At 36.0% G+C, this 16142-nt stretch overlaps 1 protein-coding gene across 5 annotated transcripts in view; it reads left to right on the forward strand.

Annotated features, from left to right (window-relative positions):
• Positions 1–16142, forward strand: part of LOC141918895 (guanine nucleotide-binding protein G(q) subunit alpha) — a 146108-nt gene that overhangs the window by 114628 nt on the left and 15338 nt on the right. For all 5 annotated transcript variants that reach the window (XR_012621824.1, XR_012621825.1, XM_074813824.1 and 2 more), the window contains 2 exons: positions 1925–2053; positions 3039–3168. Coding sequence is in view for 3 of the 5 variants with exons in the window: in XM_074813824.1 (XP_074669925.1) it covers positions 1925–2053; positions 3039–3168 (259 nt within the window). In the remaining 2 variants the exon portion in view is untranslated. The remainder of the gene's footprint in view (positions 1–1924; positions 2054–3038; positions 3169–16142) is intronic.

Consider the following 16142-nt stretch of genomic DNA (forward strand, 5'->3'; position numbering starts at 1 on the left):
TGAAGACCACAGCTTGAAGCTTGCCAAAGGAATGCAGCAAGACAATTGTGTAAATGGGACACCTACAACACCTACCAATTTATTCAGTTAAAATTCTTCTGCTCTCATGAATATCACTGTAGCATGTAGTGACACATAATGCAGAATTCTTTGTACTCTTCCAAAATACAGTCACAAAACAAAAACAGTTTGGGAGGGTGGGTGAGAGGGAAGAAGAAGCTAGTTCAGGCTATCTGTCAGTTTCTTACTGTACTGGTTGTGGATATTGTTCACTTACACTTTTTTTATTTTCCCCCCACAAACAACTTGATGATGTGCATTTCCATTCTGCTTTTTGTGTAAAACACCTGAGGGCAGATGAAGTGCTCAGACTCTCAAGCTTTTTTCTTATTGGCAGAAACTAATCGGTGTTCTTAGAAAATGTTTTCAGGTAGTAGCTTCTGACTTACATTTGAGATGTATGATTCAATACATCTTTTGAACTGTGTGTAACTTTCTCACATTCAATGTTTACTATTGGATGAATCTTTCATGAATAAAATCATAGTGATGGAGATTTGATAATGTTTTTGGTTCCCTCCCAGACCTAACAAGTTAATTCTTCTTTATTTTTGCTGTAAGGTAGAAATCAAACTGCTTTGTTTCTGTCGTTGTGCAGGATAACTTGCTCTCACTATTTCATTCAGAGCGTGTAGAAGACGTCTAATTTTTTGGGGGGCTTTACTTAAAAAGAAGACCTTCACTAATAACTATAAGGCAAAGAACATGTTCAGACTTTAGTGATACTTTATCATCATTCAATAAATTACAAGACCATTGCTCTCCTCCCCTAGAATGAATGAGGGCATCTGTAGGTTAATTTATCTTCTCAGTGTCTAACTCTAGGCCATTCTTGTGCTGGGAAGTAACAAAATGCCCAAGAACTTCATTTCCTGCAGCAGTCTTTCTCCCAGAGTCTACCTTGGGGAGATCCCGAGCTGCCTGGTGCACTGGTTTCATGAGATGTCCAGCTCCTGGAGCAAAACAGGCTGTCAGACACAAATTGTTACACTTCTTTTTTGAAGCATCTCATTTATGAGAATTAATAAAAACCTCCAGTACATTGGTACTTTATGGTTGAGACCCACCACTATGCAATAGCAAAAGAGTTTTGTATTGTAGTTAATGAACTTTTACAAGCAATTTTATAATAATTTCAGGTTATTTGCTAACTGATTGGGGTGTATTTCATGTACTGCAGGCTTATTAACTTAATCAGAACTTTCAGTGTGAATGCAGGGCTTTCAGGTGCCAGAGATCACACTAAATAATGTGTTGCCTTCTGATAACAAGATCTGGAGCATTTTCTAATTAATCAGTGGGTGGGGTTTTCCTTTTCTAATTTTTTTTTAATTTAATCTCCAAACATTTATCCCTCCTATCATTTTATAACTGATACTGATCTATTCTGTCAGAGTTCACTGCTCCTTGGGAGACTCATGTTTGTCTATCCATGTATCTGTGTAGACACTGCAGAATTAATATTAAGAAAGAAGTTACATATTCAAATAAAACTGTGCAATTTTGTTTTTCTCATGCATTTTGTAGTATTATTTGTCTCTAAATTGCCTAGAATTATGTAATTGTAAACTTTGAATTTTTGGTGAATTTGCATGTGAAAGCCAAGCAAACTTGTGTGAAAAAACACAGAATAATTATGCTACCCTTCTGTAGAATTTACTTGAAGCTACGAAAGCGTACAGGAAGGGTGGATGGGGTACATTTTTAAGCTTTGTCCCCTCTTTTATGCCAATAATGCTCTTTTTTCTGTTGTACATCTTCCTACCCCACAGCCCGTTTCCGTTCCCAAGTCTTCCTTTTTCTTTTCCTCAGTGGGATGATGGTGTCATTGTCTTGCATTCCTGTTGTTTCTCCCTGTCTATAGCTATCTTAACGACTTGGACCGCATAGCAGATTCCACCTATCTGCCAACTCAGCAGGATGTGCTCAGAGTTCGAGTCCCAACAACAGGGATCATTGAATATCCATTTGACTTACAAAGCGTCATTTTCAGGTAAAAAAAAAATTTTAACACCCACTTGCTTTGTTTCTTTTGTTTTCTTTTACATTAGTAATACCATGCATAGGTTATTGGTTAAAAGCACACAAAATGCAACTATTCTATGTTTTTAAAATTTGAGTGTGGTCATTATATTTTCGTGTAATTTTCCACATATAATAAGGAGCTGATGTCAAAAGATGTCAAAAGGAGGAAAGACAATTAGGTTCGTCTTTTTCTGAAGGTAGTTATTACTGATAGAAGACCTGCAATTCATTTTTTCAATAATACATATCAAAGTTTCACTATGTATAATAATCTGAAAATACAATCATGTGTCCTCCTAGTTCATGTAGATTATGGAATACAAAGTTACCACTTGTGTAGTTGATTTTTAAAGAGAAATTACTCTGCTTTAGAGAGAAATCACCCTACTTCAGTTCAAGTACAGTAGTTTAAAAAATAGCTATGGGATTGCAATTGCAAGTTAGACACACCTGTGTTTAGTTACACTGAGACACAGGATGAAGTGGGAATACACTGCAAGTAAGTTTGAATTTTAATTTTGGCTATTAAAAATGTTAGTAGATACTTACTGTATTATGTTTGTTGTCTTAAAATGGGTCAGCTTTAACAAGTTGGGAATTTTTACTCTGGTAATTTGGGGGGGAGAAAGGCAGACCACCAAGTCTGTTCTGTTCACATCTGTTTCTGATGAATACACAGGGCATCCATTGCCAAATCATGGCTCATGAGACCTTGATATCTCAGAAGTCTGAGGGTTTTGAGACCCACAATAATTTAAACACATCAGATTTAGAAGCAAGTATGATTAACTGTCTGCTTACAACAGATTCCATTAAATATCAATGGAAAAAATCATTAAGAAAAACAAACCAAACTGTTTTCAACTAAATTCTTGAATTTTATCAGCGTGTGTGTGTTTGTGTGTTTATCTGTTAAGGTATTCATGGAGTTGATGTGGATGTTAATTTTGCAGGATGGTGGATGTAGGAGGCCAACGATCAGAAAGAAGAAAATGGATACATTGCTTTGAAAATGTCACATCTATCATGTTCCTGGTAGCTCTTAGTGAATATGATCAAGTGCTTGTGGAGTCAGACAATGAGGTAAGTAAGCATCAGCAAAAAAGCACCAGTTTTTTAAAAAAAAACCCCAACTTTATTTATCCAGTCACAAGTGTTTTCCAAATGCATCTACCAGCAGTCATACACTACTGCACCCAATGGACTGAGAAGCACTGCAGGGATCAAGGGGGGAGGAGCAGATCAATCTTCAAATATGGCAAAGCTGGTCCACTCCATGGAGTATTCAAAGAAACCTGGCTATTTTGTGTTGAAGGGGAATACAGTTGAATATAGAGAAATGTTCTTGGTGTAGCTATTTGTGTAGTTAGTGTTATGTGGCAGAGCCACAAAAACAGTTGGTGGAAATGAAGACAAAATGTACGTATTCTTCGCTAGAACAGACCCTAATGTAGTAAACTTCATTCCTTTGACTTAAAGCATAGGATGTATATTGTATTTTTATTTCAAAAAATAACAGAAGAAAGTGGATGAGTGGAGGGGGTAAAGAACACTAGTATTCAGTATTTTGGATGCAGTTTTACAGAGTAGGGAGGTATTTAATGTTTAGATCTTTTCTTTCCTGAGGACTATTCTAAGTTATTCATCAAACTTCTATGAGTTACTCACTGTGGATGTCCTGTGCAAGTCTTTTAACACATACTTACAAAAGTTAGGTGAAAAAAAGAAAACATGTGAATGTTATTCATGGCTGCATACAAGTTGATTTCACTGTTTAGGAGAATGGTTGACATACAAGGTAAAACAGGTGTCCCTGGACATCCATGTTTGTATGCTGAACTTTCTTCAGGATTCATTGTTTAATGAAGTCTAGGAGCTCTGAAAGCTTTCACATTTATAGTCTTTCCATAAAAGAAAAATACCATTACATTAATTATATAATCAAGTGTATCATTCAATGCTGAATTTATAAAAATGATGATGTAATCTGTACCAACTTAATCTCTTGTAATTTTGGAAGCTAGTCATGTGTAGATAAAAAGAGAACTCAGACTTGGCTTATTTCAAGCCAAGCCAGAAATGTTTGGTTCTGTCATTTTCTGTTTCTGTTATTCTTTTTAGCCACAAAGTCAGCACAGGAGTATTAAGCATTTTAATTATAGAAGTCAAAACAAAATATATTGGAAATCCTATAAAAAAAATTAGTTATGATAACTTTCACATGCTCTTCTAACTATCCAGAATAGTTCCTGATGTTAGCTATTTATCACTGTGTTTTCATACTGTCTTTCTCACAGGGAGAAATTCTCGTAGGAACTGTCTCATAGGGAGAGGTTTGCCAGACTCAGGCTCCCTGTTAACTATATCCTTAACTGTATCCTGTTCTAGTTAGGTGGCTTGCTCAGACCCTTGGTCTGGTTTGTCAGGTAACTTCAGATCATGACCTAGAGCATCACTACTGTAGAATGTGGAGTAGTATTTTCCTAGGCTGAATCATTTGGAGTATACAATCTTGCTCTGTGTTCTCATAAGGTAAATGGTTCACATGTTGTGAACTGAACAGAACATCTGACTGAAGACTTCATTTATATTTTGGGTTCTCCAATGACTGAAGTGATACCTAAAGTTGTGATAGCTTTTCTGTAACTACTTTTCAACTATTATGAAAAAGATCACTTTACTCATAAAGCTGTTTCGATTTTTCAGGTATTCACTTTCAAAACACTTCATGGAGACAAAAGCTGTAAAACTCCTCATTGTCTTGCAGATGGTTCTTCCACCTCGCTGCTATTTATGTTTCTTATTAACAACAGTGGAAAAGTTCTGAATCTTTTTGTCTTTCAGTTTAAAATATGTTCATAACTGTGATTGAAACCCATTTTTGTTTTCAAGTCATACATACATACTGTAGTAGTGCTTTCCAGCAGCCTTAGGCCTGTGTTCCTCTAGCTCTGGGATGGATCCAGACCGTCTTACAGCTAAGCACCCATCTGGGCAGCTTTGTTTTGGCTTTCAGCAAACTGTAGTCAGTCTGTCTAGATTTTGTTTTGGTATACCAGAGCACTGATTTCTTCCTTTCCTTTTCCTTCCCCTGTATCTCTAAACATTGCAGTCCCAGAACACCTGGGAGAAGAATGGATTTATTTATTACACATGAAGCAAAGCATAGTTTGTCTGAATGTGGGTGTGGCAGAAATATGGGAAAAGGTTTAAAACCTTTTAAATGTGTTAGTTGACACCTTGAATTAAGACATTTACCCCAAAAAAAGTATTTCTGTTCTTCACTGGGGTGTGACAAGCTCAATAGGGAAGACAGTAATTTAACTTGGAGACTTTGGTAATCAGCCAAGAGATACTTTTCGCAGTTACCTTTAAATTGTGAAACAGTATTAAAATCTTAGCGCTGAAGTGAGAGGGTGTGCATAAATGCCCTAATTTCTTCGTATTTGTGCCATCAGTGCGATACTATGATAGAATTTAATCCTTCTTTGATCTGTGTACCTCTTACTGAAGTTAAAAGCTCTGACTCGACAACTTGCAGTGTTCTGCTACTCCCTTTGCATTGCTCTCATAGCCTGATTAAACAGTACGATTTTTGTAACATGGCCTACTTTCATTTTCTAATTAGTCCACTGCATGTTATTGCCTGAAGTCTTTTTCCTCGTAGTATGTTTTTACAAAGAAAACCATACTTTAAATAATTTGTGGCATTCTTTTTAGTTAATACATTTTTTCATTAATCTCATTTTCATGAGTAAACATAAATCTTTAAGAACTATTATTTGCCATTCGGTGCATATGTGTTTATATGACCATCATTATGAAACTGGTTTAGAGCCCTTAAGACTCTTGATTTGTATTTCACAATATAGTGCCTGATAGACTCTCAGTTGTAAATCCATTTCTTCACTTGTTTAGCTTATTCAAGAGAAATAAATTGGGATAATAAATCAGATGAGGCTATACTGAGTTGAGAGTCTTTGCTAGTGTCTCTCAAGGTCTTTTACCCACTGGGTATATGTGGGATATGGGGAACTGTTTCTGTCTTCATGCCCTAGGAGTAGTTAAGTATTAAAAGTTCTGAGGAATATATTATAACTTCTCTGTAAGGGGACATCATACATGGAAAATAAGATGAGTGTTCAGACAGCCTGTTATTCAGAGTCCTGTGTAGGATGACTCTTAAATAATACATCCATGGCATTGCACTACCGTAACAAAGATCTGCAGCTAAAGAGTTGGGGGCTTCAATCCTGCAGAAAAGCACGTGTAGCCATCCAACTTTGTTTTAACTATGATTCCTCTAATGGGCAGTACTCAGAAACAATGTCATCTCTCCTCTCTTAAGTATGTGTCTAGATTGTACATAAGTAAGCATCTGAGTTTGGTGCATAAATAAAAAACAAGAATAATTGGTCAGGACAGTGTATTTAAACATATCTTTCAAAAACTTCGGATGATGTACAGATTTGAAATGCCTTTCTCTTCTTAAATAGGTGTAAAAGGAGATATAGCTAAGTGTTCCGAATTCTGCCCTTAATAAAACACTAAGTCTGTCTGGATTTGTTTGGTAGAAATGAGGACAAAATTTGATCCAGAGGACATAATATATTAATCACATTAATAGTACTGTATATTAAGTAAATCGGCCCCCAGTCTCATATGATGTGACAAAGGAGAACATGTTATACGTTAAATTATCAGATGTTTGACCTTTTCACTTCTTCAGAAAAGTCTGGTGTAATTAGAGGTGAGGTAAACAGTGAAGGAATCGTATCTCTGGTAAATTGACGTATTATGATGTATTATGTCCTCTAAGTCAGGCTTTTGCTCTGAATTATACCAGCAGTTCTGGAGAAGTTTTATCAAAAAACACAGTTTAGAACTTTGCCATTTTTAAAATTAACTGGTTTTATTAAATAAAGGATTTTTTCTAGATAAAGAATGTTAATTCATATTCCTGGATATGCTATGTTTAAATACAAGTCACAGGTAGCTGTTCTAAACATATAAAATTTCATTGTCTTAGTGCAGTAAATGCAAAAACAAGTTCCAGCTTTATAAGAGAACCAGTAATCACTTGCAGTTAGTGAAGGACTAGAGACATCACAGTATACCTGTGAAATCTGGTTTCATAAAAAATAGGTTTTCATTATCTTTGCAGACTTATTAAGTACTTGGAAATGGCAAAATAAAGGACGGTATTTATGATGCTTGCACATACTGTCCTTCTGTATTAGTGCACTAAAAGTCTTCAGGAGTATATGATATCATATAGCTTGTATAGGTTTATGGCGGTTATGAAAATGTGGGCTTTTTATGGGTAGAGAACTTTCTTTTTTCTGTGTTCCCAGAGGAAAAGCAGAAGAGGCAGGGTACAACTTCCTCAGTGCAGCTAAATTAATGGGTTAATAGGCTAAGTGAAATTTAGAAATTTTCTCAGCTGTCAAAAAATACTATCTTTCCTGAGGTATCATCAGAGGCTGCAAAGCTACAGAGGCATTGGACAGCATAAAGTATTCATTGATAAAAGATAATTTTCAAAAGTAAATCAATATGAGTATCTGAACATCCACTGCACAAAATAAATTGGGGGAAAAAGTCCAGTTTAGATTATTTTGGTCAGAGCTGATACATTCTGGTTTAAAAAAAAAAAAAAAATACAGTTGTAAAATACGATATTTTAACAGGATTGGAGATAAATCTTGATAATATTTACGACTAATATTCCTTCCACTTCGACTTTTGAGTAAGGAATTTCACTAATGCTCAGCATTATAAATACATACTACGTATCCTGTGTACTTACAAATATCTATGCATCTCTATGCCTTAGGAAAACAATGTTTTTTCATTACTTTACTTGTTAAGCAATTTCTTTTCATTGATGAATGAAATTACATATAAAAGAATCATTGAAATGTATCTTTGTTAAAATAGTAACATTAACTTAAAAAACTTGTATTTCATGGGTGGGGTTTTCTGGTTGGGTTTTCTCTGACCTTAAATAGCAAAGCAAATAGAACCAGTTTTACTGTTAAGGTCTAATTCATTTATATATCCTATCCAGACAGGTAATTTGCAAGCCTTTTAAAGGGTTTATTAAGAACCATTATTGGCTTTTTTAATCAGAAGAGGAGAAGATTCTTGTCAAGTAGAACACTAATCTTTTTTTAAGAGGTTTTGTTTTAAAGCTTGATTTTTAAGCTTTTGTTTGGCTTTTTAAAGCTTGCACTGTCTTAATAAATTATTTGATTTAGCTGCAGCCAAAATTATAAGTTTTAACATAATGTGTAACTGAAGTTCTGTTAAACCAATATTTCCTTCCCTTTAATCATCGGAGTTGTCATCCATTTTGCATTAAAGTTTTGTAGAAAGTACCACCTCCTTATAATTCATGTATTTACAGGTTTGGTCCCAGATTGCAGTTCTTGCTGAAAATGTTTGTAATGTATGAAGCAGGCTGGAATGGCTTAAGAATTTTGAGTTTTTAAAATAATAGCAAAATTGATTCATTGGCTTAAAAAATCCTAGACACGTGTCTTTAATTTACGTCTAATATTGCCATTACTTCCTGTGTATCCTCCTTTAACACATGCTAAACTATTATCTAGGATCTGTCTTTTCTCTGATCTTGACAAATGCCATATCAGTCAATGGATATCCACAAAAATGATGCCATAAAGATAATTTTCCTAGCTTCTTGCTTCTGCCTTGTGTTCATCTGTCCTCTGGCTTTCACTTCCTTACCACATGGAACCAAATAGTTTGTCTCCTTTAAGGACCGGCATCATCTAACATGATATGATAACCAGGTTGAATCATTTTGATCAGTTATTTTTAAAATATTCCAAAAAATACTTTTGCATGTGTTACCATTCTCATTCTGAAGAGAAAGAGTTCCCCAGGAACTTGCTTAAACCTGCTGTATTGCTGCTGTGTAATATGCAGTGGTGCAGCAGAGTTGTGCAAAGGCTGCTGCTTTCACTGATGAGAATTCTGCCGCTATAACTTGATGCTCTCTCATTTTATGTTCAGCATCCCATTTTCTTACAGATTTATCCTGAATTTATAAACTTTTAAAGCAGTGGCTTTTACTTAGGTGCATAGTGGAACTGTGATCCCCCATCAGGTCTAGCTTTCTTGAAATCTGGAATAGCAGGTTCATTTACCAGTAGCAGACATCTACATGGCACTAGTGGTAGGAAAACATAACGTTTTTATTTTGAGATGTGAACATATTGAGAATAGTCTGTAAATACAGTGGCCCTCAGTAAAACTGTGTGTAGCTTGGTGTTCATACATCATGAGGGCTGAAAGAGATTGTTACATGTGAGCGAGTGAAGTAGAATCAGTTGCTTAGATGGATAGGATTTCCTTCCTGGAGAGAGATGTTCAGAGCTGGACTGAACACGACCATGAGCAACCTGATCTAATGACAAAGTCCTGCTGGGAGCAAGTTGGATAGATGACTTCCATGATTCTTTCCAACATAAATTATTCTGTGATTCCAAGTAGTAAAATCATAGTTTCACAAGTGAAAGATTTTTTTGTTTGTTTGTTTCTTTGGGAAGCATCTTTGTGGTCATACCATAAGGTTTTGCCATAGCTTCTTTAAAATCCTGAAGAACCCTACTTTATTTGATGGTGGATATCTGAAGTTACCTTCACAGTACTTCACTTACACTGAAGAACTGTCTTGTGATTTTATCAGAAGTAGCACTTGTATGAAGGCAAACCAGGATATTTAGAAAATGAGGGCTTCAGTACTTCAGCTACAACTGCAGTGGAAACTGAAGGAACTTTGTGGGGTGGTTTTCTGTGATGTTTTTGTGCTTCAAGTACTGAATAAAGGCACTGTGCAAGGATGTCAGTTCTTTTGATTGATGGAAAATTTCATTATTCTTAGGTTGACGCAAGTAGAAAGGAACAACATTACTTGGTTTGTTAAAAAGTATTCCAGTTAAAGTCTAATGTATTAAAATTACTTGAAGATAATTACATGAAACCCAGGGTAGGTATTCTTATTGTGAACTCATTTGTGTGTGTAGGTACAGGTATGTAGATACAGATACACATGCTCATGTTTATCTGGACGAATCTGGACAAAATACATCTGCAAAATAGGTAAGTATCCAAAGCGTAGATGGACCTTCTGTAGTGTTCATCAGTGCGATCTGTTAACGGGTGACAAAAATGTTCCAGTCGCACTTTCTTTTGATGTGGTACAAAAATAAGAAATGGCGTGAGGCCACAGAGTTCAGAATACTTTCACTCTTTATGGAGGCAGTTATCTGAAGCACATATTTCATTTTTTCATCAGACCTATCTTGCTGTTCACAACTGGGCATGCTTCCACTTCTCTTCCAGCACTTTGTGTTCCTTATTCACAGGCTAGTCCTACATGGCTTAGCATGAAGGCTGAAAGAAAACAAGGTTAAGATGAGAGCACTTCTCTTTTTCTGCATCATGAATAAACATAATACTTTAGTTGCCTGCTTTTTTCCATCAACATTCAGCAATCCAGAACAATTGAGCATAGGGCAGAGGGATAATATGAACTCCTAGATAGAATTAAAATCCTCAGATGGTCTTCCTAATTATTTAAGAATGTTATTTCCATGGGAAATAAAATCTCCAGAGCTCATTGTTTATTTGGAAACTAGAGAAAATAACACATTAACCACCTGTGCCAAATCTTGTTGTTGCGTGTATTGTATCTTTTCATACCTGTTCACCCATATGCATATGTATTTTCTTTTAGTTTGTGGATAAAGAACCTTTCGAATGTAAAGTATCAGTACTGGGAATCATTTGCATAAGGAAGAACCAGAGCCTGCTTCTCTTTTGTTAAAGTGGGTGATTCATAATGGAAATGGGGGTTGAATGATGGTGAACCCGATTGCAGAGGCTGCCAGAAATGCTGCTGGTAAATGTTGCTGTTGGCAGCAATTGCTGGTAAAGACGACTGCCACTTTTTTTCAGTAACCAGTGTCAAAACTGTCCAGAAAAGGGTCTTTTTCAATGACAACTTAATTTTTAAATATTTTGACCCACTTTTCTCAAAAATACCTAAGTATTCATGAAAAACTGATTATTCTGGCACTCATGTTATTTCATCAAAATTCATTTAACAACGATTTTTTTAACTTAAATACTTGACAGCAATGTTTGGACCATGTTTCTTGACCACTTTTTGGATTACTTCTTTTTGGACAGTATTTTTATGCTTTTTATAGTTGTTGAACATGTTGATTTGATGGATTTCAGCTGTCATTTGGTTCATCTCTCCCTCTTCTAGGTACATACATTTGCCAGTGCAGTGTTGCAAATTTAAGTTGTTGGAGAGGTGAGAGTTCCTCTCCCAGGTAATTTAAAAATACAGTTCTCACCTACAGCAGTGTCTTCTCAGTCGTCTACCAGCAGGTTTTTTTTGTCAGGCTAGTTTGCAGAAAGATTGAAGACCGTTGAAGAAAATTAAGGAATTTTTCCTGATCTCTGTGTCTGAAGTTGTCTCTTACTGCATTTGAGTTATTCATCAAAATATTTGTACAACCATTGCAGTTTTTTCTTAGATGGCTAGTTACAGCAGTATAACTGCAACATTATACTTCATACTGGTGGCAAAAATCTGAAGTGCTTCCAGTTTTACTTCTTTACATAGTGGAGGACTCTGCACTTACCTCCCACTTTCTGATTTCCTCTGTTATTTCCCAACTTTCACGTAGCAGCTCTATTAAATTTCTAGCCAAGGAATACACTGTAGGTCTTTCTGTGCAGCCAGACAGTGCTTCTACTTAAATAATTGCTGGAAGTCTTATTTGGAAAATGGAGACATTCCTAATTAATGTAGGCTTTCACACAAAAAACATTCACATGCACAAGATTTTGTCATGTAAAATAATAGCCTATTACTGTGATACTAAACAACTTCTGAAATATGAACCCCTGGGGTTTTTTATCTGAAGCTCTCTTGCATCACTGCCTCCTCTTCTACAGTTACTGGCTCTGAATGCCCTCTCACTCAAACATTTATTACCAGCAAAAAATGTAGTTGTATACACAGTGCAAGTTGTTGACTGAAAAATGCATCTTGTTCACCTCCTCACCACCTTCTCTCACATCATTTCAACAAAATTCAGTCCCTCAAAATCTGTGAATTCCTAGTTGTGTTAACAGACACTATTTAAATTACAATTTTTAAGAAAAATTAATTACTACATTTTTCATTCAATATGTAAGTTACAGTATGCCCACTAGATGCCACTCTAGACAATCATAAAAACAGTAATGGGTGAAACTCCACTACTGCTTCTGTACTGTTTAATATTATAGTTGGTCTTTTCTGTCAGAGCAGTATGTTTGTTAGCTGGGAAATGCTGCTTCCCCTTCACTGAGTACCAACTGATAGAGCTTTTAAATGCTATTTAGTGCTCTTCGGGTATTTCTCAGGATTTGACTTAAAGTCAAGTGCTGATAAATTATGCCAGTTCTATTATTTCTGTAATTACAGGAGTAATTGCATGTTTTTCCAGAGCAACAGATAGCAAAGAGAATTTCAATTCATAAAGCCAAACTAGAAATATGTAATTTTAACATGAAAACTGAAAGTATAAGATTAAAAAAACGTGGAAGAAAGCACACTCTTTTTTAAAATCTGTTAAAAATGAGGAAGAATAAGAGTTTGCATTTGGATAAAAATGTGAGAAAGCATGGTTTGTATATTTGTGCTAATGTTTATCCATCTTAATAAAAACTTCACAGCATAAAATCTTTAATATAATAAGAGGTACGTGGTAGAAAGAATTTCATTTTATTTTTATTTATGTTTCATAAAAACATGTTTCTAATCATAAAACTGGACAGTCCCATGATTCCTGAATAAGTACAGTGGTTTTTCTTGGTGTTTAATAAGAAATTGGAATAATCTTGTCCAAGATTATATGATCTGTTTATAGTTAACAAATCTCTATTCAGTTGTGGAGTTTGTCTGCTGTATTTTTTATTCTGTGTTTCATTATGGTATTTTTACATTGGTCTGGAGACAGTGTCAGGTTGTGTGGAGGATGGGAGAATTTTATGTTGGCATCTGTATATCATAAAGAGAAAAATGGAGTAATGGGTGGCAATATCAATATATCCTTCTGCAATTCGGGACTGACTGCAGACATAAGCAGAGCAGAGTAGTTGCCTAGGCCAGCAGATCTTAGAGGATGGTGAAAACAGTTATTCCGCTGCTCATTTTCCATGTGCCAGCTCCCTGTAGAGTAAGGGAGGCCACGATGAGCTGTTGCTGCTATCGGAGGGGGGTTGCTGTGAAGGTTGGCATCACTACTGAGAATGGCTGTTGGCTACTGAGAATGCCTTGAGCCAGCTCCAGCTGCACATTTCTGTACTGTATTTATTCACAAGTTTCTGTCTACAGCCTTTTCCGTTGAAACTGAAATAAGATTTTTGTGAAAGCAATTTGGTGAGGTAGAGCTGGCTCATAAAATCAGTTTGCTTGAACAAACTACTGAATACTGCCTCCCCCCTCTTCCTGTCCTCTTTTCAAAGAGCAATACCATCCTGCTTGGTTTGGCAAGGCTTCCTTTACGTTGCATCTGACAGAAGGTCAGATCCCTGATGCTGGCTTTTTTCTATACTCCTTGTAGTCCTATCACTATTTCCAGTAAAAATACTGTAACATGGAGTTGCTTCTTACATAAGAAGTGCATCCTGTTGATAAGTGTTTTTCAGAACAGTAATTCATCAATTTCATCTTGTCAAACATTCTTTAATTAAACTGATTAAAAGTATTATGGCAGTAATGTTGCATATATGTTTAATAAAGGCAAATGGTGAGTGTGCAATGGAATGAGCTATCATTAGCAATAGAAAACTTGTTTAAGAGAAATTTAGAGAATAACAAGCAGTACTGTTGGAGAAATTACTTCTGGAACAAGTCTGCCATGACATCCATAAAAGCTGATTTGCTCTTAAAAATTGGATAAAGAGAGAGATGAAAGACTGCAGAAGGTTAATCAGAGATTGATTAGCCAAAAAATGAATTGCTTCATATTTCTTGATTAATCCTTGAATCATTCTAAAACAAAATAGTGAAGCCATGTTAGACTGCTTAATTTGTTGTGGTGAACCCAGGACCTACATTACTTTATCTGCTCAAGCAGATAAAATCTACTTAAAAATCTCTAGACCATTTTTCAATTCTTGCAAAACATCTACAGAGTACACATCTGAATGCCAAAATACCAAAATGTCTGTTCACCATCCTTAATACAATTCCCTTCCATTTCCCTCTGAAATAATTGAAATAACATATGATTTCATAATCACATAAACTGTGATAGCCCATATCCTATGAAGACAGGGTGAGGAACCTGAGCTTGTTTAGTCTGGTGAAGAGGACAGTAATACTTGGAACAAGTATTTGAAGAGTTTCAAGTGTGCCATGGAGCCAAGCTTTTCTAGGTAGGCAATATGACAGATTGTGGCTTGGGAAGTTCAGGCTGTATATTGGGAAACACTTTTCCCTTGAGTGTTCGTTTAGCAGTGGGACAGGGAAAACAGAGAGGTATTGAGATCTGCATCTGTACAGGCTTTCAAGACTTGTCAAGACAAATCCATGACTGACATGCTCCCGATGTTGTCAGTAGTTCTACTTGAATGAAAAACTAAACATGAACTCTAGAGATGCCTTTCAGCCAACATTTCAGAGTCAATACTCCACTGCCATTTCAGTGGAAGGTGTGTGACAGTCACTGTGAGCGCTAACAGCTGTTTACATTTAAACAAATTAAAGGTGAGGTTGTTACTACTTCGTGTTGTATAGTGCTTAACAGTATCAGCAGAGCAGCAGCACCCCTGCTGATGTGTATGTACATAATCATGCTCTCTATGTTCTCTTAGGTTATGATAGTAACTGCTCTCATCTAATGGTAGTGTTTTTACCACTGGTAGACCTAGCCCTTACTCAGAAGCCATCTGGGTAGCCAGACCCTGAGAGTATATTGGGAGTAGCAGTATTATATGAAGAGTCTGATTTTAGAACTAAACTGTAAGTTACTGTTTCTAATTTTATAATTAGTAGTTTCTGGTGAAATAAAGGCAAAATTAGTCTCCACATATAAGTGTCCCAATGTCTTAGTGCAGAGAGTGTAGAAGGTTGCCTTTTGGGAAGAGCTGCTTGGAAATAGAAGAGCATATGATACTTTCTTACTCCTTTCCTAATACAGCATCTGACAGCAAGATCTTGACTTAAGCCTAATGAGAAGCAAAGGAGTAGCTTTGCAGAAGTACATACATATCTATAATTAGAATTGTGCTAAAGAACTTTCCTGAATCCAGCTTCTTTTCATGTCAATAATGTAAGAAATTCATTCTTAACGTTCATCTTGAGACCTTGTGTTGGCTATTTATCCGCAACCCTCGCATAAGCTGACTGCACTTGCTTTTCATTATAACTATGCTGAGTTCGCTAGCGGCACGTTTACAGTAATGGTCCTTAAATTCAAAATACAGATTGCAGTGTTTTCCTAGGAAGTCCATCACTTTCCATTAGTATTGAAGCTATAACATTTCATCTCTGTGCTTCTTTTGTTGTGCCTTTGCCTTCTTTTAAACTTTCTGACTCTTCTCTGTTAAAACAGAAACTATGAAAAACAAATGTTTTGATTCAATGTGTGGGACAGTTCCAAAAGGAGAAGCCACAGAGGCTGGTTGTTTTTTGTAATGATACATATTAACTTCAAGTTTACAGTGCTGGCTTTCAGGACACTTTTTTAAAAAGGGCTGAGAGTTTAGTATGTATTTAATGAAATACTGTCTACTTTCCTCTTAAAGACAGGAAAAGGGAAGAAGCTAATGAGATTTCCTGTAATTCAGGCAACTGGTAAGCATTTTTATTTACTTGCTGAGGAGGGTCTCAGTTATGGAAAAACCACTCACCTGAAGGTGTGAGTTATAGGGAGGGAAGGTTTTATTATGTTATGACTACACACCAACAGAAGATACAGGTATGGTCAATATACAGTGAGTATCTGTCTTCTTTTTAGGGC

Source organism: Strix aluco, chromosome Z, assembly GCF_031877795.1.
Source record: "Strix aluco isolate bStrAlu1 chromosome Z, bStrAlu1.hap1, whole genome shotgun sequence".
Classification (NCBI taxonomy): Eukaryota; Metazoa; Chordata; class Aves; order Strigiformes; family Strigidae; genus Strix; species Strix aluco.